The sequence below is a fragment of the Trachurus japonicus genome, unplaced genomic scaffold, assembly GCF_045865225.1.
Source record: "Trachurus japonicus isolate A0001 unplaced genomic scaffold, Traja_1.0 AP030635.1".
NCBI classification, from domain to species: Eukaryota; Metazoa; Chordata; class Actinopteri; order Carangiformes; family Carangidae; genus Trachurus; species Trachurus japonicus.
In genome coordinates, this window is record NW_028220768.1 from 47696 (window position 1) to 74897 (window position 27202).

Here is a 27202-nt window from a genome sequence, read left to right on the forward strand (position 1 = left end):
CTACATCACCGACGGCAACGCGCTGCTGCTGCTGATGACATCACAGAGGGGGCGTGGCGTGAAGGCGGGGCTTAGGGCGTCGTAGAGACGGTGGACGGCCACTTCGACCATCTCCCTCAGAGAGTCGTCGTCCGCGCAGGTCACGGCCTGAGGGTCAGAGGTCAGAGGTCATCATGGTGTTATCAGCTGATTATTGAGTATTGATTTATACCCAGGGTTCCTACACATTTGAAATCTCCAAATTCCATACTTTTTCCAGACCCTAATTTCCAGACTTCTCGGTAGGGCTGACCTCCAAAAGTCGACTATTCGACGATTCGATTCGGAGGGGTCTGATTCGACTATGAACCTCGTAGTCGAATCTAACCAAGACCATACCATTCTGACTATATGGGGGTGCCCACGGCTGCTGAGCATAAATTGTTAGCCTACATAGAATGTCTTTTTTCGTTATAAAAAGACTATTTTGATACAAAAGCTGCACACTTTCTGTTAATAAAGAGTTCAAAATGATGTGTGCGTTTAAACGGTAGTCTTAGCTTCTTACTACGTATTAATAAATCACCCACTGCAGTTGCACAATCAAATGAGCGGAGGTTTTTTTTTTTTTTTTTTTCAAATGAGCGGAGGTGAGCAGTAGGACCGTCAAAGTCACGGTACTCAGAAGTCACTGCAGAACACTCACGGAGTGGCAAAAAGACGAAGAGGCAGAGCCGCCAAAGTTTAAAATCAAGGAAGTCTGACAGTCTAACTTTGTCAGCATTTATCATGCATGACCTGACAGAACAGCAAAACATTGTGAGGATACATCTGACTTTGACCGAGTTACATTCAAGAACCTGCTTTCAATCACGGAAAATAAATTAACTCCAGCGGTGATTTTTTTTTCGATGGATCAGCTGTGTTTACCGTTTCAAGTGTCAATAGTTCTGATGGTTAGACAGATGAATTAGTCCCTAACACATCCTAAAGTTTGACATGTCAGAGTTTTTCAGAAGAGGAACTTGTTTTTTTTCCGACTTCCGAGTTGTAATGAACGCACCATAGTTGTGCATTATATAAACAAATCATGCAATTAATCATTTGTTTTCATTATTCTGAATGTGTATGCCATTATGTTACCAAATAATTTCCAGGAGATTGTAGCTATAGGTAGCACATACAAAAATAATTAACCCAGATAACTTTTATAATAAGACCAAACCCAGATAAGTATTAAGTATTAAGCCAGATCATTTCCATACAATAATTTCCATTTTCCATACTTTTCCAGACCTGGAAATGTATAAAATCAAATTCCATACTTTCCCATACTTTCCATACTTGCGTAGGAACCCTGTAAATACCATTATGATGAACCAGACGTTAAAGGGATAGTTCAACATTTTGGCAAATTCTCCTATCACCATAATTCCCTTGGTCGACCAATAGTCGTCATTAGTCGACTCATCATGTCACGACTTCCTGTATCTGGCCCTTCAAATTAAAAGCCCTATAGCCTTTATATATAGTTCAGTTATATTGATTTTGACTTAATTTTGACAAGACAGGGCTCCAAATGTTTTTTTTTTTTTTTCCTGCGACCAATCGACCATTGAAATTTTGGTTGGCTAATGATTTTTTTGGTCAACCATAGAGCACTGGAAAAGAGAGTAACGACACGCATTGGTCCAATGGAAGCGCCTCCTGATGGCGGAATATGGGTTTTGCAAAAGCGCCCAAGAACTGACAACTGCATTGTTGGTGAATGAGCAAGTGTGGTATTTTCAATAATTTAAGGACATTTATAGATCACCCACGTTAATAGCATCATTGAGGACCCTTTACAGATAAATATTAACACATAGGCAACACACATACATTGGAGTGAATGAGTTTTCTGGGCGCTTTTGCAAGACCCATATCCTGCCACTCGGGGCGCAAAACCCTTACCACGGGAGTCAATGGTGGTGTCGTTACTCTCTTTTCCAGTGCTCTAGTCAACCAGTGCTTGGTCGACTATTTGGGGGCAGCCCTATTAAATTCTGTGCAAAAAGATGTTGAAACAGTTTTCAATAAAGTAGTGAATTTAAAAGTACATGGGTTCTGTTTTGTTTTTGTTTTTTTAATCGTGGTATCGAATTAGTATCGAGAATCGTGGAAATTCACAGATATTGATTATCGACTACTGAAATTCTGGTATCGTGACAACCCTATACTGTAGGCGAATTTGCCAAAATATTGAACTATCCCTTTAATGTTCGTGTATAGAATAGATGTCAGGGACGCTGGACTCACTCTGGTCTCTGGGTCGATGCACGCCGTGACTCCGTCCACCGTCACACTCAGGCTTTTACTGTCTTTGAAATTCACGCAGTCGTCCCCGAACATGTCGCTGAAACAGAAAAAAAAACATTTTACCAGGTGAAAACAGAAAATATTTAATCTTTATCTTCATTTAAAAGTTTTATTCTCTTATATTTGGATCAATTAGGTTTAATTTTAACTTAAAAAGTGTCAGATTCTACAGTTTCGTCCGATATTTTAACCATTAAAACCATTTTGCAGGTGTTCAGACTCACTGCAGCATCAGCTCCAGTCGCTCGACGAACAGCTCCATGTCGAACGTTTCCTTCCTGCCCTCGTGGACTGAAACAAACAAACAAACAAACAAACAAACAAACAAACAAACAAACAAACAAACAAGCGTCAGTAAAGTTTCTGTTCATCAGTGAAATTAAAATAAATTCCCTCGTGATGCGTTCACTGACATTTCTGGGCGGTGGGGTTGGACTGGACCTCCAGGATCACCGTGGTGACGGCGTCTGCGTACATGTCGTTGAGCGGGTTGGCGACCCACTGAGACGAGAACATTTTCATTATTAATAATTTTATTTCAGTTATTTATTGATTTATAAATTTTATTGCTGCATCAATTAGTTCATAGAGTTTTTTTACTTCAATTGTCTGTTGTTTTTACATTCTTCTCTGTTTTATTTGTGTTGAGATTTTTGTAGTGTTTGAAAAAGTGTGATAAAATAAAAAATTGTCATAATTATTGTATATAGTATCTGTATAATGAATGTATTAACATGTAATAACTGGCTAATAATGTATCTGTAACCAGGTCTGAGTGAGATCTGTGTCTAAAAACATAAATAAAATTATAAAATATACAAAATAGTTTGAAATAAACATGTAGAACAAATACTGAGCAATAAAACCTGACTGCAGCTACATCACCATGTCATAAACTGTATATTTAAAGCAGATATCAGTGGAAGGGCCGTTTCGGCTAATGCTGTGTTCAAGGCAGGCTTTTGAAACCGTAAGTTACAGCTTCAAGTCACAACTACGACTTGGTAGCGTTCCAGGTAACCCGTAGCTCGTGTTTTTACCGTCCTGTTGTCTGTGAAAGTTCCCTATAACGGCCACTCGTAACTTCCGACCCGTGAACTCGTACCAGATCGAACTGGTATGACTTCACAGGAAGGAAAAACACAAAGTACGAGTTTCCTTGAACGCACCATGAGTTAGCAGCCCCCGCCCTTGTCAGGCATCAATTGGTCCTCGTGCTACGTCACCACATTCACGCGCATCCCTTGGCTGCACACACAGCCCTTCATGCCGTTCTCTCCCCTCATTGGATAACACTTGTATCCCACAAGGAAAATTTTCTCCTCGGGTTACAGCAGAGCAGAGTGACGGAGAGACTCGTGTTTAGGCTGAAATACTTCATGTAAGTGATTGCTGACGGAAAATAGGACTATTTAGGACTTATATTAACAAAAACATTCCACTGATATCTGCTTTAATGTTTATAAACTGGTTTAAATAAAAACGGACGTGTTCGTGTGCTCAGAGTTAATAAAGTTTTGATAAACAGGTGAGTTTTAGCCACTTCAGGCGACATGTGGTGGATGATGAGTGTAAAAAGTGTCGTGTTGCGTTCGAGTGTCCAACCTCCAGTACGACCATCCCGGCCTCGTGAACCAGCGTGATGCTCTTAAAGATCTTCACCGTGATTTTCTCCGTCCCCTCGACCTGCTCCACGTCGCCTGAAACACACACACACACACACACACACACACACACACACACACACACACACACACACACACACACAGAGGAAACAGGAAGTTACAGCTTCTACTGCAGCATAGATATATATATATATGTACTGACTAGATGCCGCGTTCCTAGGCAACTCTATTGAGTGGAATGCGTTAACACGGCGGCCATCTTGGTCAGGGGGAAGCCGTGTCTACTTAATGCATCAATCAACAGAGGCAGACGTCTATCAACCATTAAAATCGCCATAACTCACTGAATATTCAACCGATTTTCAAGCCGTTTGGTTTATTATAAATGTCAGACATATGTTTATGATACAACAACAACAAAAAATCTTTGAAAAATTTTTATAATTTTTTTTTTATGTATTAAACATACACTTACATACTCAGACACACACACCCACATGCATAAACACACTGAAATTAGTTCTACAAGGGTCCGACCCATAGACTGTAAAAAGAATGGACGTAGCGTCCGTGACGTCACCCATTGGTTTTGGGGAGTCGTTTTTGTGACTCCAACATGGCGGCCTGAACAGCGCCATGTTGGATTGGCCGGCCGAGAACCCGCCCACTGGCCTCGAAGCAGCTGTCCACGGAGCTGCTCGGACCTGTCACTCAACGTTTCCGCGCCCTAATTGGCCAGAGTTTTAATCTAATAACAGTAAAACGGTAGAGTTAAAAAAAAATTCACCCCCCTCAGAGTGTGTGCTGGGATAGAAACTATCGATTGAGACCAAAAAACGTCCTGACACCAGGCTTTTAACATGTTTATTGAGGATGTAAAGTCGGCGATTTTAACATGGGGGTCTATGGGGAATGCTCCCTTCTGACACCAGCCCCCAGAGGAAGAAGAGGGGATTGCAGTTTTTTGAACGCGGAAGTGAGCTTCACTTCTCAGACCCACAACTGCCCCCTTGGTCCGACCGGGTCTGACTGCTGGTCAGACGTTTATTATGTCTATGGTCAGAACCCCCGGACCAAGATGGCGGCCGTGTTGACGTACGCTGAGAAGCAGAACGCGGCATCTAGTCAGTATATATACTGTATATCTATGCTACTGCAGGAGGAGGAGGAGGAAGAGGAGGAGGAGGAGGAAGAAGAGAGGAGGAGGAGGAGGAGGGAGGAAGAGGAGGAAGAAGAAGAAGAGGAGGAGGAGGAGGAGGGAGGAAGAGGAGGAGGAGGAGGAGGAAGAGGAGGGGGAGGAGGAGGAGGAAGAGGAGGAGGAGGAGGGGGAGGAGGAGAGGAGGAGGAGGAGGAGGAGAGGAAGAGGAGGAGGGGGAGGAGGAGGAAGGAGAGGAGGAAGAGGAGGAAGAGGAGGAGAGGAGTCAACTCTGTTAGTCACTCCATCGTTCATGTCTCTACTTCTCTTTCTGTCTTCATCCTTTTCTTCACTCTGTCTTTCTTTTTCTTTACTTTTTTGTCACTTCTCTCTCTTCTGTATTTCTAAGTATTTCTTCTCTCTTTCTGCTCGTCTTTTTTCTTCCTACTATGTTTTTCTTTCTTTGCCTTTTTTGTTTTTTTTCTTTCTCTCTTTTTTCTTTGTTTCTTTCCTTCTGATTATTTTTCTTGTGTTTTCTTTCAATCTTTCATTGTCTTTCTTTCCTCCTCTTTCTCTCTTTTTCTTCATTTCCTTCCCTCTTTTTTTCTTAAGTATTTCTTCTTTCTTTTTTCTTCCTACTATCTTTTTCTTTCTTTGCCCTTTTTGTTTCTTTTCTTTCTCTCTATTTTCTTTCCTTTTGATTATTTCTTTCTTGATCTTCCTTTTTTCCTGTTTCTTTTCTTTCTCTCTTTCTTTATCTTCCCTCTTTCTTTTTTCTTCGTTTCTTTCCTTCTGATTATTATTTTCTTGGTCTTCCTTTCTTGCATTTTCTTTCAATCTTTCATTAGTTGGGTTTCCATCCACCTTTTCTTATGCGCATTTTGTGAAAATGCGCATAAATACTTGAATGGAAACGCCAGAAATTCGAATAAAGGCAGTAAATGCGCATAAAAGTTTACACGCGTGGAGGGGGGGGATTTGTCAGCGTATCGAATAAAGGAAATGCGAGTTTTTGTGATGGAAACAGATTATGCGAATTGAGGCAGAGTTTGTGGGTGAAGCTGCTGGACTTCACCCAGCGACGCCCCGGTCTCCCAGCTCTCCTCTCTGCACCGCAACACAAACGCGCTCCGTCACCCATAATCTTTTGTTTATGACGGTTAAGACGACACAAACACACGCCGTAACATCGTTATGTAACTTATTTATTTTTCACCGGCTTCGTATGTAAACAGATGCACATGGAGGAGAGGAGCATAACCAAAACAGCGGAAAAGCGAGCGGACTGTCACAGTTCCTACTGTCTTTCTGTGTAAATATCTCATGTTACAACATGAAAACCTAAAGTGCGGCCTATATATGTATTTTCTTTTAAAATGTAGCTGGTGCGGATTATACAGGTGCGTCTATAGTCCGGAAAGTACGTAAATTGTCCATGATGTTGAGTGTCAGCTGAGTGTCAACTGTTGGATACATTCACGCTCTCTTATGACGTAATCTCACGGTGCACTCCTCCTAATCGCAAAACACTAATGAATGGAAACGGTCATAAATTCGCTTTGCTTTTTGCGCATTTTCACAAAATCCTCTTTTAAATTCGATACGACTTGGATGGAAACCCAGCTATTGTCTTTCTTTCCACCTCTTTCTCTCTTTTTCTTTCTTTCCTTCACTCTTTCTTTATTTCCTTCACTCTTTCTTTCTTTCCTTCCTTACTTCTTTCTTTCTTTCTTTCTTTCTTTCTTTCTTTCTTTCTTTCTTTCTTTCTTTCTTTCTTTCTTTCTTTCTTTCTTTCTATCAACCAACCAACCAATCAGTCCAGATGTTGAGGTTTACTTTCTGTGACAGAAGCAGCTTGAAACATTTGTTGACAGATCAAAAACATTAAACATTCATCAATTATAGTAAGTGTTTGACCACACACACACACACACACACACACACACACACACACACACACACACACACACACACACACACACACAGTCTCACAGACACACACACACACGCAGACTGACTGGAGAGGTCGGACGGCGTCAGGATGTGGTAACTGAAGTTTCTCTTCACCAGGATCCCGGAGACTCTCTGACCCTGAGAGCACTTCTCATCCGCCAGCACGCCCATCACCTGCAGCACAGCGGAGCAGAGCAAAGCATGCTGGGAGTTAACAACACGGCCCACACCAATACAACAACACAACAACAACACACACACAGACACACACACACCTTGGCCAGTTTCTCTCCTCTGAAGTTCAGCGTCACGGCTTCAGTGTTTCGCGGGTTGTGGACTTCGATGTGAACCTCGTCGTTGTCTTCGTACTCTCGGATCAGAGCCGCCTTCAGCCGGGCCATCTCGTTCTGCTCGCCGTGCACCAGGATCTGCACACACACACACACACACACACACACACACACACACACAAACTGCATTAAGGTGGGACACTACAGGTGAATAGGGTAGAAATTTAAACTAACAGATATCACCATGAAACTTCCCAAGTTTATCACTCACATTAAGACAAATATTTTTTGTATTACAAGTTTTGTCAAGTTTTATGTTTAAATATGTAAATGAGGCAATATCTAATGAAATATGCGCTAATTTGCATACATTTCCAGAACCGAAATCTGAACAATGGATAAAGAACCTTTCAAAATTCTTGTTTTATTCTGTTGACATATTAGAGTCAGAAGTTTTTACAGAGGAGGATTTTGGATATCTCTCTTTATCACTCTGTAAATGAGAAAATACTGTCACCAGCCCTAAAAACTCAAATTTCTCCATGTTTTTAGGAATAAAATGTTGTATAAATCAGGCTGTGAATGATATATCAACAATCCCCTCTGTAAAAACCTTCAGAATATAGACAGGAATAAAACTGGAAGGTTTGGTGTCTTTAAGTGCTGCTGAAGTGGAGATTTCGGGTCCAGAGTCTGAGGAAAAACTCATTTTGAGAAAACGGCCTTTAAAGATTTGTACTGTAAAATTCCATAGATCATTAATGTGAATCGCACTTTTACGATTGACTGCGGATACGGAGGAAACGACAATTTTTGGATCCACATAATTGTTCAGGAGAGAGAGGGAGCTTTACAGTGATACCTGACATAACTTTTGGTGAATTTAGGAGAAATCTACTGATGAAAGAGACAAAATGAAGTAAAATAAAAAACCTTAATGTGGATTTTCTACCATTTCTTTCCACTTTTCTGAGAGAAAAATATCCCAAAATCTCAAAATTGATCAGTGCATGAAAAAACTGTGTTTTTGCCTGTTAGTGTGTCGCATTAAACCCAAAGGTTTGTGGATTTAATTAAATAGTGTGGATTTAAATAGTGTGTGTCTGTGTGTGTCTGTGTGTGTTGTTTTTACCACGTGCGGCGGTTTGAGCGCCCGGATGAACTCGCTGGTCTGCTGGTAGTCGGTGTGAGCGGAGAAGGAGATGTAGTCGACCGACATCTTGAGAGGAAGCTTCTGTCCCGACATGGTGGCGATCTCATCAGGCTCCGTCATGATGTGCTGCAACACACATACACACACACACACACACACACACACACACACACACACACACACACACACACACACACACACACACACACACACACACACACACACACACACACACACACACACACACACACACACACACACACACACACACAGCATCATCATTTAAAATAATATAAAAATATTATTAAAAGTTCATTAAATCCCAGCGGCACTTGAACGCAACACGACACACTCTTCTGATCGATCCTACGTCGTTAACACAGGAGTCTGTCACAGATTCAGATTCTTGTTACGTAGCCACATTAAACTCAACATTATCAATAAAACTGACCGGACTGATCCAATACTGGGAATATCTATTGATGCCGATCAATAATATAATTTAAATAAGAGTCTTATTTCTGGTTTTTATTCAGATACACACACACTGTAAAAGATCTTGTTTCAGCAATTACACTGTTCTCAGTCAGAGTTATTTGTGTTGTTGTTCTTGCCATCGCAGTTATTATCTCCAAACTATAAGATACCGATTAAAGGAGAAGTTATGAATAAAGAAAGATGCATTTGGGGCAGACAAACTAATTTTACAGCTGTTATTGTCTATTTTTATTTATTGCTGTGATTGTTTATTTTATTTCACTCTCTCACTCTCTGTTGTTCTTAACTTGTCTCCAAAAGTGAGCACAGACCTGACATTTCTAAAACCAGTGGAGGAAACGTTTCACTTCCTGTGATAATAAAAATTTAAAAAAAACTGCAGAAGGGACCCGAGGTGTCGCAGGTTCGATTCCCACCTTGGCGAGCGTCCCCTCCACGCAGTAGCCGGCGATGATGACGCCGTTCCTCTTGTCCGTGCACCAGCTCTCAAACAGCTCCCGGGACAAACCGCTCTGCATCATGCCGGGCGACGCCATCACCACGCTGGGCCCGATGTCGTCGAAGTGGTCCATGCTCTGACACACACACACACACACACACACACACACACGTCAGAAAACAAACGACAACGACAATGGAAACAGGCAATAGCATACATAGGGTTGCAAAATATCGGGTATCGGGTAATATCGGAAACTTTCTATGGGAATAAACGGGAATAAATCCAAAATTTACAAAATTGAAGGTTGGCCCTTAATAAGCAATTAGTAATATTTTCCTCAACATTCATGTTTTTGTTGTTCAGTAAAATAGCTGATTGTTCATACAAGAATAAAGTTCTACTCACAAATAAATCTGTGGAAATGTCATGTTTTTTAATTGTATTGTTATTTTGCATGGATGTCTGCTTATGACGAAACAAAATATTTACATTTATGTTTGGATATGATACAGTTTGTTTAAAGCAGTACTAAAGAACTTTCAGTTTTGGTTGAGTTTGGCGGCGCCTGTGGACCAAAGCGGTAGTGTTTTGCCTGAAGGAAGACTCCATTTCCCATGAACACTAGCGTGAAGCCCTGTAAATATCCTGCATTAAAATTAACAGAAGACATCAAAACTAAGTTTCTGTTTCCAGTGGATCATTTCAAAGTGAAAACACAAACATAATCCATTGCTAAAGTGCCGTTTTGCCTGCTCCCTCCTTGTTGTGACTCGCAAAAGTGAAAGTGAAACTTAAGTGAGAGCAGGGTTCCTACCATGCTCCTCAAAGCTGCAATAGTGCCAGAGAAAGAGATACAGACCCCCTCAGGCCATGACAGAGGTGTCATTCAACTCGTTGTAAGTCGATGTATCATCACAAAAGTTATGAAAATATTTTATGAAGGTTGAAAGTTCCTTAGTGTTGGTTTAAATTACCCCAAATTTCCAGTTAATCCCCATAATTTCCCATAATTTCCCATAATTCCCATGGATATTTTCCAATTTGGAATAAAAAACTGGACATTTTCCGCCCCTTTGCAACCCTGAGCATACACAACGTATACACTGACAATACACTGACCAAAACAGACAAAACAGAAAACAAAGGACAGAACAAACCTGACGACACAATAAAACAGGACAGAAAAGTAAAAACAAAAACAAAACAAAACAAACCTTCAGGTTGCTGATGTGCTTGAAGACGAAGGGGTTGTTGATGTTGATGGCCTTGCGGATCTTGTCGTTCATGGCGTTGATGTAGGTCTGGTACACGGCCATGCACTTCCTGGCCAGAGACGAAGCGTAGAAGATCGGGATGTCGTGGAGCTCCGGGTGGTTCTGCCAGTACTCGTCTGGTCCACACACACACACACACACACACACACACACACACACACACACACACACACACACACACACACACACACACACACACACAAATAAAGTTAACAAACCTACTGCTATGACTATAGGGATTATGGCAATGGACCAATTTGCCAAAATGTTGAACTATCCCTTTAAGGTAAAAATCTTGCATAGTTCCTCTTTAAAGGTATAGTATGTAGGAATTCCCCCCATCTAGAGGTGCGGTTGCATATCTGAACGTATTCTTGATGTTGCATTCACGTGAAATCGGGCAGACGTCAGACAGACAACAGACGCTGCATGTATCAGGATAAACAAGCGTCTATGTAAACAAGTGGTCCGCCAGCACGAGGCAAAACAATACAGCCGTGACAATATGTTGTCATGGTGATGTGGTATTGTTTACCCGACCCACGTTTTACCGTCTTTCTCTCGTCGAGTAAAATGACATCCGGTAGGTTTGCCGACGGCCGTCTGCCTGACTGCACCTGAATGCAACACCAGTGCGTCCGTCCTTCCTCACACTACACAGTGGCAGGGCCGTTGTATAGGGGAGAAAGGTGATGATAATTCTAGGGGCCCAGCGCCCAGTGGGGCCCATAAAAAACCCCAGTAGTCTAATCTTTGTATGACTGATTTATTCTGTGTAAGACCCTGACTATACTCATAGTACACTGTAAAAACTCAACATCCTTCCAAGAATATTTGTCTTATTTCTTGTCAAAATGTCTAATTTCTAGTCAAAACTAATCTCTTTCCACTTTAAATAAGACTCATCACCTAAAGATTTACTTATTTTTAGATAATTTTCACTTGTTTCAAACTAATTTTCACTTGAAATAAGTAGAAAAATCTGCCAGTGAAAGCAAGTTTTTTGTGCTTGTAATAAGGAAGAAAAACTTGTTCCACTATTATATTTTTTCTACTTATTCCAAGTGAAAATATGTGTAAGCGACCACCAGGGGGGTTCTCGCTGCTGGTGGGATTCTATGCTGTTGTCTTGGTGCTCCGGAAACGGTATAGGGGTTATGAGTGTCGTCACACGCCACTTTCTGTGTTACACACGCACGCCAAGCTTTACCCGAGTAGCCGCCGTGGTTGGGGAAATCAAAGAAATAAAGGACATGGTATGTAATTTAAATACAGTATGTTGATGTGACATCGTTTTCATGCGATTGTGTGCGTAGATGCAACTTTGACTGTGGTGTTGGTTTAGCCACTGCCAGAAGAGATGTGTGTGGAGCGGATACGTTTTGAAGCAAAGAGTTTACGCCCTTGGTAGGCGAAATGAGGTAAATGTTTGTTTGTTTATTTGTTTATATGGGTTGACGGCTACAATGAATTGTTTTTATGAATGAAGTGTTGTTAAACCGTATGAATAAGGATGAGGAGCGGGAGTGTGTATTAAATTTATTGTGCAGTATGTTTTTAATATTGGCAATCATGTAATTAAATCTTTTCATGTGTTTTTAGTTTCACGGTGCCAAAGAGGAAATAAAAGTTGTGCACCAGTCGAGCTCCAGCCTATGTGTCTTGAATGCCGAGGGACCGTAACAGTGAAACTCACCGCTTATGGAGACAGTGAGCCGCGACGCTGCATCGGAGCGACGCAAGTTGATCGCGCACGGGAGAAAGTGACATCGGACATTGAACTGAGATCTCGAAACGGACAACATCATTCAGCAGTGGCCTCGTCGCGCTATGGCTACAGCGAGAAACTCTGGTTGAAGAGGGGTAAAGTCACACAGTCTGAACTGTCTCTGCCAGTAATGAATTTAATGGACACTTACTGTTTAAATGCTCAAGGCTCAATTAATTCATAAAAAGGTTATTCGTGAATGTGTGATGGTTTCCTGGTTAAATGCTTGAACTGGGGTTTTTGAACAAACAATAATCCTAGAGACTAAAGCCTTTACAGATGATTTTCTGATGGTATATTTTATGCAGGTTTTTGGATATTGTGGGACTGTTTATGAATTTTGATGTGCAAGAGGTGTAAATGCCTAACATAAATGATGGTATAAAAAATTTAAATATAAGCGAAAATCACAGCCTTTAAATTTGAGTTTTGTAAAACACTTAAGGGCACCCTTTTGCTAATGAACAGTCATAAAGGTAATATGTTGGCACCTGCTGAAGAAATAAAGAGCACCCTAGGGGCTCAACAAACAAGGTCCAGCTCACGGGAGAGAACCTTAACTCAAAAGGGCCAAGAGCTGCAAAATCAGGAAGCAATGAAGAAGGAAAAGGCATTTGGCAAGGCCTATGAAATTTGGAAATCAACAGCCAAAGGCATAAGAGCTAAACTAAAGACTTTATGTTCACCAGAGGACCTTGAAGAGATCCAAAGAGATATTAAGAAAAAATATGATAACGTGTGCCAACATTATGAACTGACTAAAGGTAACCGTATGATTTCTCCAGAGGTCGTAAAGAAAATGGATGCATGTAGCGTCTTGTCGTTTGAGATTGCTGATATTGTAAATAAAAGAATGGAGACCATCAATGAAACCTTTAATGATCGTCTTGAAAAGGATAGAGTGAGGATGCAGTTGAGCAAAAGGGAATATGGATCTGTCTTTGGAAGAAGCAACACTGAAACAGTTGTCTCACAGCTCGACAGATGTGATGATGATCAAGATAGCAACTTTTCCAGGTCCTCTAGTAATCGAGCCGATGCAGAGGCAGACCTGGCAGCAAAGGTGGAGCAAGCAAAGGCCACTCAAATGCTACAGGATCAACAAGCAGAATTGGATAAAATAGAGATTAAGTGGAAGCTTGAAGAAACTAAAATGCTTGCAGAAATCAAACAAAGGGAGACTGAAACAAAATTAAAGCTGGAAGAAGGTAAATCAAGGTTAAAGCAGCTGCAAGCAGACAGTGAAGTGAAGGTGGCAAAGGCCCGTGTGGAAGCATATAACAGTTTTGACATGCCTGGAAATTGTGTAAATGAGGTTGGTAAAGTTGCTCTTGAAAGCCCAGCTACAGAATATCAACTTATGCTAAACCCACAAGCTACACCCTTTCAACCTCGACATGTGGCGCCTCAAAGGTCAACTCAGGAAGAGGCCAGCATTTCTCAGGCCAGCTTGGCTCAAGCAATAACAAGCTCATTCACCCTAAGTCGTTTACCTGTTCCAGAACCAACAACTTTCACAGGTGACCCCTTACAGTTCATCGATTGGAAGGTGTCCTTTAAGGCTTTGATTGATCAGAAGCCTCTTCCAGTAAGTGAGAAAATGTTTTATTTGAAAAGTTATCTGGCAGGAGATGCACGTAAGGCAGTGGATGGGTTTTTCTATCGGAACTCGGAGGATGCATATCATGGTGCTTGGGATGTTTTGAACGACAGGTATGGAAGTCCATTCATTGTTCAAAGAGCCTTCAGAGAGAGACTGACGAAATGGCCCAAAATAACAGCTAATGATTCCAAATCACTGAGAGAGTTTGCAGATTTCCTCCAAGGCTGTGCAGAAGCTATGCCCCATATTAAAGGTCTGTCAATTCTCAACGACTGTGAAGAAAATCAAAAACTCCTGAAGAAGCTGCCTGAGTGGATGGTGCGTAGATGGAGTCGGATTGTTGCTGAGGAGCTGGACCAATCTGGTAATTATCCTGGCTTTTTACGCTTCACTGAGTTCATGCAAAGAGAAGCCAGAATAGTGTGTAATCCCATCACTTCCCCTTTTTTGATTAATGTGAAAACAGAGGATACATTTCCAAAGCGAGCTAAAGCATTGAATACACACACTCAGTTAGAAGACTCCAACTCAATGACACAAGAAAAGTCAAAGTCACCTTGTTTATTTTGCAAAAATGAAGATCATGGAGTTGCTAAATGTTCAACCTTTGCAGCAAAGCCAATGGAGGAGAAAAGAGCCTTTGTATTTGAACATCACCTGTGCTTTGGATGCCTAAGGAAAGGCCATGCCAGTAAGGACTGTAGAAAGCGACACATCTGTAACACCTGTGGTCGGCGTCATCCCACCTGCTTGCATAAAGAAAACACACGACCTGCTGCTTCAGGAGATTATGGTAATAATGAGGTCCACATTGCCATGTCTCATGCTTTGACCCAAAATGTCTCTGCCACATCCAGCATTGTTCCAGTCTTGGTGTCCTCAGCAACGGAGCCTCACAGAGAAATACTTACCTACGCTCTTCTCGACACACAAAGTGACTCCACTTTCATTCTGGAAAATTTAATTTCTGAGTTAAATGTAAGTACTCGTCCAATTCAGCTGAAGTTGAGCACTATGACCTCTGTTAATACGAACATAAACAGCAAAATAGCCAGTGGTCTTCAAGTTCGTAGTCTTCAGGCTGAATCACACATACAAATTAAGCAGGCTTACACACGTAACTTCATCCCAGTCGACAAGTCTCACATTCCAACAAAAGCTACGGCACTTCAGTGGCCGCACTTAAGCCATCTGGCCAACAAGATGGCACCACTACAAGATTGTGAGGTGGGACTTCTCATCGGTTATGACTGCCCTTCAGCATTAGCCCCCCTAGAGGTCGTTGTTGGAGATGAAAATGAACCCTTTGCTCAACGAACTTCTCTTGGATGGAGTATTATAGGTTCTGCTAACCCTCATCTGGACAGGCAGAGTAACCATAGTTTTGTGCATCGTGTTGCAGTGAAAGAGTTGCCTGTGTCTGCTGTTACTGACGTTTTGAAAGTTTTGGAGGCAGACTTTAATGAGAGGAGCTACGAGGACAAGTTTGTGTCTCAGGACGACGTTTGCTTTATACAGCTTTTGAGTGATAATATAAAGCAGGAGGAAGATGGACATTATCAGATGCCCCTCCCCTTCAAAAATAACAGCCCCCATCACTGCCAAACAACAAAAAACTCGCTACTGCTCGGCTTCAACATCTGAAAAGAAAGTTAATGGCCAATAAACAATATCACGAGCAGTATACTCTCTTCATGGAGGAAACAATAAGTAAAGGTGATGCCGAGCTTGCCCCTCCAGCTGCCGACGACGAAACTGTCTGGTACATTCCCCACCATGGGGTGTTCCATCCAAAGAAGCCAGGCAAACTGAGAGTGGTCTTCGATTGTTCAGCAAAGTTTAACGGTATTTCTTTGAATGACACTTTGCTCACTGGCCCAGATTTAATTAATTCATTGGTGGGAGTTCTGTGTCGCTTCAGAAGAGAAAGAATTGCTGTGGTCTGCGATATTCAAAAAATGTTCCATCAATTTCATGTTTTCCCATCAGCTCGTAACTTTCTGAGGTTCCTTTGGTGGGAGGGTGGTAAACTGGGAAATGAACCACGAGAATACAGAATGACTGTCCATCTATTCGGGGCTGCCTCCTCACCGGGGTGTGCTAACTTTGGTCTTAAGTACCTAGCCCAACAGTATAAGACCATCTCTCCCGCAGCATCTGCTTTCATTGAAAATGACTTCTATGTCGACGATGGGTTAACCAGTGTTTCAACTGTGCAAAAGGCCAAAGAACTAATTGAGGAGGCGCAGCAACTGTGTAGACACGGAGGGTTAAAATTACATAAGTTCAACTCTAACCACACAGATGTTCTCTCCTGTATCGCCCCGTCAGAAAGAGCAGAAACAACAGATCCTCTCAAGTTAAGTCCAGAGGCAACGTCGGAAGGGCACATACTTGGTATCCAGTGGTCAATGGTGAGTGACTCCTTTAGCTTCAACGTTAAAGCAAAGGACCATTCTCCAACCCGCCGGGGCCTCTTGTCTGTTGTAGCCTCCCTGTATGATCCACTTGGGTTTATGGCCCCCTTCACCCTAAGTGGAAAGCAGATTCTCCAGGAGCTGTGCCATAAAGGCATAGGATGGGACGATCCAGTTCCTGAGAAGTTGCATTCACGGTGGGAGGAGTGGAAGAATGGCCTTCAAGCATTAAAAGACATCACCATTCCTCGATGTTACCATCCTGAAAATTTTGGAAAGATCATAAGCATCGAATTGCATTTGTTTTCTGATGCCAGTACCACTGGATATGGTTCGTGCGCTTATTTGAGATATAAAAACACTCAGAACGAGATCCATTGCAGTCTGGTGATGGCGAAGGCACGGGTTGCACCTACAAAGATAATGAGCATCCCACGTTTGGAACTCTCAGCTGCAGTGACCTCAGCCAGAATGAGTACCTTGTTAAAGGAAGAACTTCAGATGGAAATTGATAAAGTGTATTTCTGGACAGACTCTCAGGTTGTGTTGTCATACATAAATAATGAATCAAGAAGATTTCACGTGTTCGTTGCAAATAGAGTTCAGCTCATCAGAGAAAAAACAGATCCAAATGACTGGCATTACATTGATACAACACAAAATCCTGCTGACTTCGCCTCCAGGGGTCTTCGTGCCGTAGATATTGCGTCATCAGGCTGGTTATCGGGTCCTAAACTTCTCTGGGAACAAGAGTTGCTTCCAATGTTAAAACCCTCTTCAGAGCTGTTGGTTGGTGACCCTGAGGTCAAATCTGTGCATGTGTTTGCAACTCAAGTCAGCACCCAAACGGATGTTTTGAGGCGTCTGGAGAGGTTTTCAACCTGGACCACACTCCTCAAAGTGGTCGCAAGGATTAAAAGACTCGGGGCAAGGCTTAAACATGACAACATTGTAACAGTGGCAGAACGTAAAAGAGCAGCTGATGAAGTGTTAAAGTTAGTGCAACAGCAAACCTTCCCTGAGGAGCTAAACGCCCTTCGGAAAAACCTCCAGGGAGCAAGTCTTTCAAGGTCAAGTCCTCTTTTTAAGCTCAACCCGAGACTGGAGGGAGGTCTTCTGCGTGTTGGAGGGAGACTTAGAGGTCCAACTCTCAGTGTGGAACAAAGGCACCCGGTAATTCTCCCAAAGGATGGCCATGTCACCAAGCTCATTCTGTCCCACTTTCACAGTCATGTTTGTCATCAAGGGCGAAATCAAACCTTGATGGAGCTCAGGGCCCAGGGGTTTTGGATAATAGGTGGGAGTAAAACAATTGGAAGATTTGTGCATAAATGCGTGCAGTGCCGTAGACAAAGGAGACCTCCTGAAGAGCAAAAAATGGCCGATCTCCCTGAGGAGCGCTGTGAGATCTCAGCACCGTTTACATTTTGTGGAATGGATTGTTTTGGCCCTTTTGCTGTCAGGAACGGCCGTAAGGAGATCAAGAGATATGGGTTAATTATTACCTGTCTATCTTCCAGAGCAGTTCACATCGAAATGCTGGACGACCTGTCCACAGACTCATTCATAAATGCTTTGAGGTGCTTCATAAGTTTACGAGGAGCTGTTTCCCATCTTCGCTGTGACCAAGGCACAAATTTTGTTGGAGCCAGTAATGAGCTCAAAGAAGCCCTCAAACAATGTGACAGCGAAGCGCTCAAAGCTTTCCTGGCTGACAAGCAGTGTGAGTTTGTGTTCAATGCTCCCTCAGCTAGTCATGCAGGTGGAGTCTGGGAGCGTCAGATACGAACCATTCGAAGTGTACTTAATGTCACCATTGCACAGTGTCCTGGAAGACTCGATGACGCATCGCTTCGAACTTTGTTCTATGAGGCAATGTCAATTGTGAACAGTCGTCCTCTCAGTGTGGATGGGATCAACGACCCAAGGTCGCCAGAGCCTATTACTCCAAATCATCTTCTTTTAATGAAGGCCAAGGTTGCTCTACCACCTCCCGGAAACTTTGTGAAAGCAGACTTGTATGCAGCAAAAAGATGGCGAAGAGTCCAGTACTTGGCGGAGCAATTCTGGAGTAGATGGAGAAGGGAATATCTCCTGAACCTCTCCTTGAGACAAAAATGGCATGCTCCTCGACGTAACTTAAGGGTGAACGATGTGGTCATTATTAAAGAGGAAATCCTCCCAAGGAATGAGTGGCGCATGGGACGAGTTATTCAAACTACTGAAGGATCAGATGGGCTGGTGCGCCGTGTCAAGGTTCAAGTCGGAGAGCGCAAGGCAGCGTTAAAACAAGGTTTTCCTTTAAAACCATCAGTCATTGAACGGCCCATTCAAAAACTGGTACTCTTACTGGAAGGTGGCTAATGTATCATGTAAAAGGGGTAAATTTATTGGATATGAATGTTGATTAATTACTGTGTTGATTGGTAAATGGTTGAGGTTGTGGCAACTTGTATTTTGAAATCATGTTTAATAATGTGTGTGTTCATTTTAACATGATTTGGTGGGAGTGTAAGCGACCACCAGGGGGGTTCTCGCTGCTGGTGGGATTCTATGCTGTTGTCTTGGTGCTCCGGAAACGGTATAGGGGTTATGAGTGTCGTCACACGCCACTTTCTGTGTTACACACGCACGCCAAGCTTTACCCGAGTAGCCGCCGTGGTTGGGGAAATCAAAGAAATAAAGGACATGGTATGTAATTTAAATACAGTATGTTGATGTGACATCGTTTTCATGCGATTGTGTGCGTAGATGCAACTTTGACTGTGGTGTTGGTTTAGCCACTGCCAGAAGAGATGTGTGTGGAGCGGATACGTTTTGAAGCAAAGAGTTTACGCCCTTGGTAGGCGAAATGAGGTAAATGTTTGTTTGTTTATTTGTTTATATGGGTTGACGGCTACAATGAATTGTTTTTATGAATGAAGTGTTGTTAAACCGTATGAATAAGGATGAGGAGCGGGAGTGTGTATTAAATTTATTGTGCAGTATGTTTTTAATATTGGCAATCATGTAATTAAATCTTTTCATGTGTTTTTAGTTTCACGGTGCCAAAGAGGAAATAAAAGTTGTGCACCAGTCGAGCTCCAGCCTATGTGTCTTGAATGCCGAGGGACCGTAACAATATGCTTGAAAGAAGTAAAAAGTGTCTAAAAACAAGCTACTTTTAATATTCTGAGTCTTATTTTAGGTATAATGATATTTGTTTTGACTAGAAATTACATTTTGACTAGAAATAAGACAAATATTCTTGGTAAGATACTTGGGTTTTTGCAGTGTAATGTTGCATTAGCATCAAAACAAGGTAGGCTACTAGGCTAAATAAAAAATGATAATACATACATAGTCTAAGAAAAAAAACTGGAAAAGTTAGGGGGAGGGGCCCACTTTAGTATTCTTTAAGGGGGCCCAGAATTCCTAGCAACAGCCCTGCACAGTGGTGACAGTTTTAACAGGCCGAGCCGACAGCTCTGCTGAGTTTCCGTGGTTACCTACGGTCACGATGCAACATGGCCGCCTCGGTTCGGTGCGTCGCCCACTTATGTGTTTGTAACGACTTGTAACAACTCATTCTAAGGTACGAGAAAGCTTTCATTTGTATGCGGGTGTGATTCGACTTCAGTGAAATACGTATTTATGAAAGCAATATTAGATTTTTGCTACTAAAAAGCCAAATAAGTTACACACTGGGGCTTTAACGAGTGTGTATGGTGAATGAAAATGTTTCGGTGTGATCCATAGACAGAAACACGTCCCTTAGTTTAATCTTGTAAATAAAACTTGAAGCCTGAATTTATTTTTCCCTCAGCTGAAGGGAAAGCGCCACTCTTAGGTCGCCGTGCGTCGTCATGGCGTCGTTGTTGCCGTGGTCTCACCGAGGATGAGCAGCAGCTCCTGCGCTCGGCCCAGAGCGAACACGGGGATCAGACATCGACCTTCTCTGTTGACGATGTCGTGGACCGTGTTGCAGAACCGAGCCTCTCGCTCCTCCCGCTTCTCGTGGATGTGAGTCCCGTAGGTCGACTCCTGACACACACACACACACACACACACACACACACACACACACACACACACACACAACAAACACACACACACACACACAACAAACACACACAGGTTCAATGTTAAGTGTCTGTGCTCTGTGTTTAAATAAAGATTGAACGGTTTGAATGCTTCCACTCACGGTGATGAGGATGTCTGGTTTGACGCTGGGGATCTCCGCCGCCATCAAGTGTCTGTCCTCCTGACGGGAGAAGTCTCCTGTGTACAACAACTACACACACACACACACACACACACACACACACACACACACACACACACACAGGGATGCAAACGGGTCAGGACCAAAAAAGAGAGGTATTGTCTGGCGGGGGGGGGGGGGGGGCTCACCATTAACAATATCACAGAAAAGTCAATTTCCAGTAGTTCAACCCCAACCAAGTATTGAGTGCATATAGATGGACAGTTTTCAGAAGGCCAACATTTCTATATTAAAAATGCTTTAAAAAAATAAAAACCATTGCAATATTTCAATTTTGGAGATACTGATTTTTAGGTCTTCACTGAATGTTAGTCATAATTATTACTATTAAAATAAACTGAATAAATAAAGACATGGGATGTTTCATTCAGTGTGTAATGGACATATAGGCCTATATAATGTGTTAGTTTCACTTTAATTGAACACATTCTACATGGCGGAGGCGACGTCTTTCCACTCAGGGCTTCCTTCACCTCTGAAACGGGGCAGAGCTCCATGGAAACACCTGCCTGACACAGCAACGTAGGGAACCGTGCACGTCCGTGGAGCTGTGCGCCGCGGACGTGCACGGGGGGAAAAAACGGCGTCACCGCTTTGGGTAACGTGGGTGCATGTCGCGCGTCTACATTGGAGGACGGCTGTTATCAGTATAATCAGAGACCATGAATGAGTTCGCCTCACGTGATTGTCACTGTCAGCCTGTTAGAAAAACATTTTACTGACCCCAGCTGAGACGCTGAGACCCCCCCCCCCCTCAAAACAAAAACTCTTCGGATCTGAACGATTCACACAAGTCACCTAATTGACCCTTCGCGTAAGCCCCGCCCCCTTGGTTACTGTTGCTACGCCGGGCAAGCTTTCACTCCCAGCCATGCTCCTGGCAGTATTTGGTATCGATTTCAAAGGAAATATCAGCAAATTTCTGGATAAACTGTTCTGAGATAATAGAGAGAAGAAATCACAAAGAGCATTCATAGTTTTCAGTGACGTGACTCGCGCAGGAGGATAAAACATCTGTTCAACGACACGACTGGACAATGTACAGAGCAGCAGTAAGGACCGGTAATTTTACCGTCTATCAACCCACCAAGACTTAGGTCATCTCACTGGTCATGAAACGTTGTCAAACTCTAAGTTTTTGGGCGATTGTGAACCACATACAGTTTTCGCTGCTGTTTTGTTTTCTCCCACCGCTGTATCAGTCAGTGAAAGCAGTCCCTGCCTGGAGGATCCCTCGCCTAAAAGCCCAGGTAAAAGCCCTAAAAGCCCAGGTAAAAGCCCTAAAAGCCCAGGTAAAAGCCCTAAAAGTACAGCTGTCATTTCGGAGGTGAACATATGGTTTTCCCCATATCTACACTTGCTCAAGTCGAAAAAAAAAGTCCGCTCATATCTGAACATCTCTATATTGCTTCTGCCGCCGCCGCCGCCGCCGTAGTAGCAGCAGCAGCAACAACATCCTTCTCTACAAACAAATGTTTTTCGTCCTAGTCTCAAAATGTGTCCACAAAAGCAAACGTAATGACTCACTGCGGAAAGCTTGCCAGGCCTATAGTTACGGTTGCTAACGTAGGATTGGACAATAGCCGTTTGTGGGAGGAGTTGGCGAAGGGTCAATTGGTCATGAAAAAAGCGAGTTTCGCTTTTCGGCGCGCTGTTTGCATCCCTGTGTGATGTTCAGGGACAGTCAGGACAGTCTGAGGACTGACAGCTCTGAGGTTGAAGTTTATATTAATGCACCATGACACTGTGGCAGGTCTCTGTACTAGGGATGTGAATCTTTGGGTGGCTCACGATTCGATTCCGACTTTTAGGGTCACGATTCGATTCAAAATCGATTTTCGATTCAACCGATTCTTGATTTTCTTTTTGCGATTTTTAGTTTGCTTTATTAACACCAGACCATGTGAAAACGTTGAATGATGATGATGTCTACAGACTATTATATCAGAAGCCATATTTCCCCCAAAAAATGCACATCACATGTTTCAGATTTATTCAGCAGCAATATATTCGAACCATTTTAAAGTAAACTGCTACATGAAGCTGATTTTATAGGCTACTCTCTTTTCAAAAGCCTGGACTGAAGGATGTGAATATTTGGGTGTCTCTTCGATTCAAAATCAGTTCTCATGCACATGCACATGGACATGTAGCCTATCTGTAACAAAGGCTGCTAAAAAAAAAAAAAAAAAAAAGAGACGGCACTCTGCTCTCAGGCCAGCTCACCTGCAGCCTGTCTGCAGCGCCACAGAGGAGCTGTCAGAGCTGCTGCTGCTGCTGCTGGTCCTCTCTCTTCAGCCTGCTGTTTGGCTGCACTTTGTATGAGTTTAAAAAAGTGAAGATCTAACGTCACCTGAGCACCGATCAGCTGATCCAGAGCGCAGTGGATGTGGCTGCTCACACCGTGTCCTAACTGGATGCGACGCGAACGAGCGTCCGACAATCGCGTCACATCTGACGCTCTCTGTCCACACTGAATCCGTGCGTCTGTTGTCATGGAAGCACATCAGCTGTGCGCTCGCCCGCTCGACAGACTGGAGACGTAACTACCCGGTTAAAAGATGGGTGAATTGTGCCTTTTAAACAGAAAACAAGTTTCTTGAAATATAGAGCCAACAGCAAGTTGTCTCTATAGTGTAGGAACACGAGTTGTAAAAAACATAATGCAGGGTTTTCTGTAACATTATAAGACGGCGCACCGCCCCCCGCCCAAGATGAATGAAGAGGCTATTAAAAAAAAAAAAAAGTCCGCTAGTCTCCTTGAAGCGGCTGTTATGTGTCTCTCTCTGGCGGTGTCAGCTGATGTGCACATCTGCAGCAACCCAAACAAATGCACATGTTACTGTTGACTGGCTCTATTCCAGCCACATGATTGGTTCGACGCGGTGGAAATCTCATTATCATTGGTTATTTGTATTGTCTGCCAAAACATGGATGAATGAAACCTATCGACCACGTCTCATATTTCTATTGAGGAAAAGTTATTTCACAATTTATAGACACAACACCGACAAGCACTGAGAGCCGCATGTTGCAGTGACGTTATATAGGCTATAAAAAAAAAAATCCGCAAATAATAAGCCGACGAAAAGGTGCAACTTGCCACTTAACTTCTTGTCGATGTATTATTTGCGGGGGCTTTCGGGGGATCTGCTGACGGTGGAGGATCTGGGACTGATTCACTGTGGACCACCACCAGTCTGATCAGGTCCATCACAGCACAGCAGCTGCAGCACTGCCCCGCTGTCACATTACTCTCGCGTATCAGCTCAATCTGTTTACATTAAACCGACATCAGGAGAATAATGAGAATTATGATTAAAAATATATTTGTTTCGAATTTTGGCCCCTGGATCATGATTTTTCGCATTCTTGGTTAAAAAAAAAAAATGCTCTAAAAAAAAAGACAGTTGGGATGCATAATGTGTCTCATAACAGTATACTGTGCGTCACGCTAGGGGTCGGTGGTGTTTTATTCTAGGGGTCGGTGGCGGCTGTGAGACAGCAGCGGCTCCACGGTGAGGGGGGGGGGGGCAGCTTCTGCTCACCTGACTCTGTGCAGCTTCTTCATTAAATCCAAACAGTCCGACACAGCGACGCACTGCTCCTTTGACTCTAAAGTCTCTGTAGCTCATCAGCCCGGAACTCGCCGACATGGATCAGAAGCGACGGCGGCGTTTGGCCTCAGTGTCTCGGACTTCCAGAGCAGCTACAGAGCAGCGTTGTGACCTCAACCATGGTCGATGAGAGCAGAAATGTTGTTGTAGGCCTGTGCATATTCTCATTTGTCCAGGTCATAGTATTTCAAAGGAGGTTAAATCGAAAGCAACTGGACTTCTACTGAGTCTCCAGACCAGTTAGTTGGACCAGTCCCAGCCTGGTCAGATGCTACATGAACTGATGAAGCCTCTTGGATGAGAGGTGAAACGTCTTCCTAGACAAATAACTAAGTCCAGTTGAACCTGCTTTGAAAAAAAAAAAAAGTTGTTGGCGGGCTCGTGAATTTTTTTTTGACACGAGTCAAAAAGAGCGTCAAACCGCGTATCTCGCGTTTGGTCGCGCGTCACAACTCGAGCGAAAAAAAAGCGTTCCTCGTGTTTGGTGGGAAGCCCCTTGTGGGTCTTCCCACCAAACACGATGAAATAGACGAAGACGCGAAGGTCCCGTCGCACAAAACAAATCGGGTGTATTGCGTCGCAAAAAAAAAAAGTCGCGTCTACCGCGTCGCGCGCCTAATCGCGTCTCGCGCCTAATCGCGTCTTTGCGTCACGGCCTTTTACACCGCGGACGTAACGAATAAACGGTGACGGTGTGAACGAACAACATAGAACAGGACCAGACGTGGCGTTGTTTCCTCTTTTCACCGACAGCTCCACTCTCCCTTACTTACACTAACTACTGTTATTGTTGAGGCCAGAGAATTGTGGGATTTGTAGTTTTTGACCAATCGCAGGTTGTGCTCTTTCTTTTTGTGATTTTCCTGGTTCACACATGTATTTTTTTTTAGGGGCAAATGCGAGTGAAATGCTCGTCCATGGTGGGCATAAGAAAATTTAAGACCTGTCTAAAATTATTTAAGACTTGAACACAATAATTCAACAAATTTAAGACATTTTAAGGCCTAAAATTTAGATTTTCAAATTTTAGACTTTTTAAGACCCCGTGGATACCCTGTTATTTCATATAAAAGTTTAAGTGCATGCATATTTTATGATGCTGTGTATTTCAGGTGTAGGTTAATATACACACACCTCAGGAGGCCTGTTGACTGGTTAAAACAAGGTAATCAGTAGATGGGAATTAACTTCAGATTTAGTCACGGATCACCTTCAAACTCTCCTTGTCATGATATTTGAATTAATTATACATCAACACCAGCATATATAGGATTAACACAACATACAAATGAATAAAATGATCTAAAAGTATACATTTGTTTATTATTAATTGGATTATTCAACAAAATGTTAAAATTATAAAACCATCCTTCAACTTAAAGCCCGAGGCGACGTCTTTAAACAGTTTATTTTGCTCATCAAATGAAGAGAAATTGACTCTGGAGCCTGAAGTCTGTGATTATTGATTAGGATTTTCAATCAATCACTTTTTAATCAAAACACAGCTGCGTTTTAATCTTCACTGTTTCTGCTCCAACTAAGATAAATAAATCATAATAACATCTGTTCTTTGTCGCAGCAGAGAGAGTGAATCACTGCGATTCATATGTTTATAATTTGCATAATGTGATATTATGTGATAATGAAGTTTAGGTGAAGAGGTGCATTCTGGGAAATATTTTTTGTGAGTTGATGAAATTACTTATCAATATGCGCTTCCATTTAGACATGATGACGATAAAGTGCAGGACAACACGGTGTTAAAAACAGTTTCTTTTTTTAAAAGGATTTGTATTTCCATGCTTTTATTTTGAAGGGATGCTGCATGTTTTAGAAGCCTTACTTCTGATTTCCTGTTTGTCAGACTCAGTTTATTGATCTGGTCACATCGATTATTGATTGAAATGTTTAATTTTTCTAATTTATTTACTTTACTGTACATACTTTCTTTTCTTTGTCTTGTTTATTTGATGTTTGTTTATTTTATTTCATGCTCTTATATCTTATGTTTTGTATTTATTTATATTTACAAGTTTACTATTTGCCTTATTGGTTTGTACATCGATTTATTTGCAAAATAAAGTAAAAAAGCAAAAAACAAAACACCAACAGAGGGTTGAACAGCTGAGTCATGTGAGTGGCGGTGAGCGTCCGTTACCTTGACGCCGGCGATCTCGATCATGAACATGGCGGCGCCCAGCACGTGTCCGGCGTGGTAACACCAGAACTTGATGCCGGCCACTTCCTTCACCTCGTGGAAGTTGATGGTCTCGATCTTCTCCATGCTGTCCTCCAGGTCCGTCTCCGTGTAGAGCATGTCGTCTGCCGAGATGTTACTGTCACACACACACACACACACACACACACACACACACACACACACACACACACACACAACACACACACACACACACACACACAGCATCAACACACAGCTCCGTCACAGCTCCACCTGAGCGACAGGCAGCATCACTCCCTCTCTCTTTGTCAGCTGTAAAGTGACTGAGTGTGAGAGTCTGTGAGGGTCCAGATACTATAAACATGAATGGAACAGCACCTACCCTGAGCAGCGCAAATTTACGTGGATTTCCGCATTCATCAATCTTTTAGTAGTGCTGATTTTTTCGTAGCTACTCACAAAATCTACACCTGCTCCGGACTGTGTGTAGCGCTTGTGTAAATGTAGGAATGCAAATAAATACTGCTTGTCACTGTTGAAAATTACAATTTTAATCCGTATTACTCTCTCTCATGTTCAAAATACGCCGATGCCTTTGAAACACGTAATTTAAACATGACAAACAATTACAAATATTTGGAGAGAAA

The 27202-nt window shown here is 42.6% G+C and overlaps 1 protein-coding gene across 1 annotated transcript; it reads right to left on the reverse strand.

Annotated features, from left to right (window-relative positions):
* LOC146960176 (cleavage and polyadenylation specificity factor subunit 3-like) lies at window positions 1-26720 on the reverse strand (the record flags this gene model as incomplete). Its single annotated transcript, XM_085772556.1, has 13 exons — window positions 1-147; window positions 2278-2374; window positions 2562-2628; window positions 2751-2838; window positions 3943-4037; window positions 7116-7224; window positions 7326-7478; window positions 8473-8619; window positions 9408-9566; window positions 10648-10823; window positions 20368-20518; window positions 20679-20768; window positions 26535-26720. Coding segments are annotated over 13 exons (1665 nt in total), but the record flags the coding sequence as incomplete, so codon positions are not given.
* Between the last annotated feature and the right edge of the window lie 482 nt (window positions 26721-27202).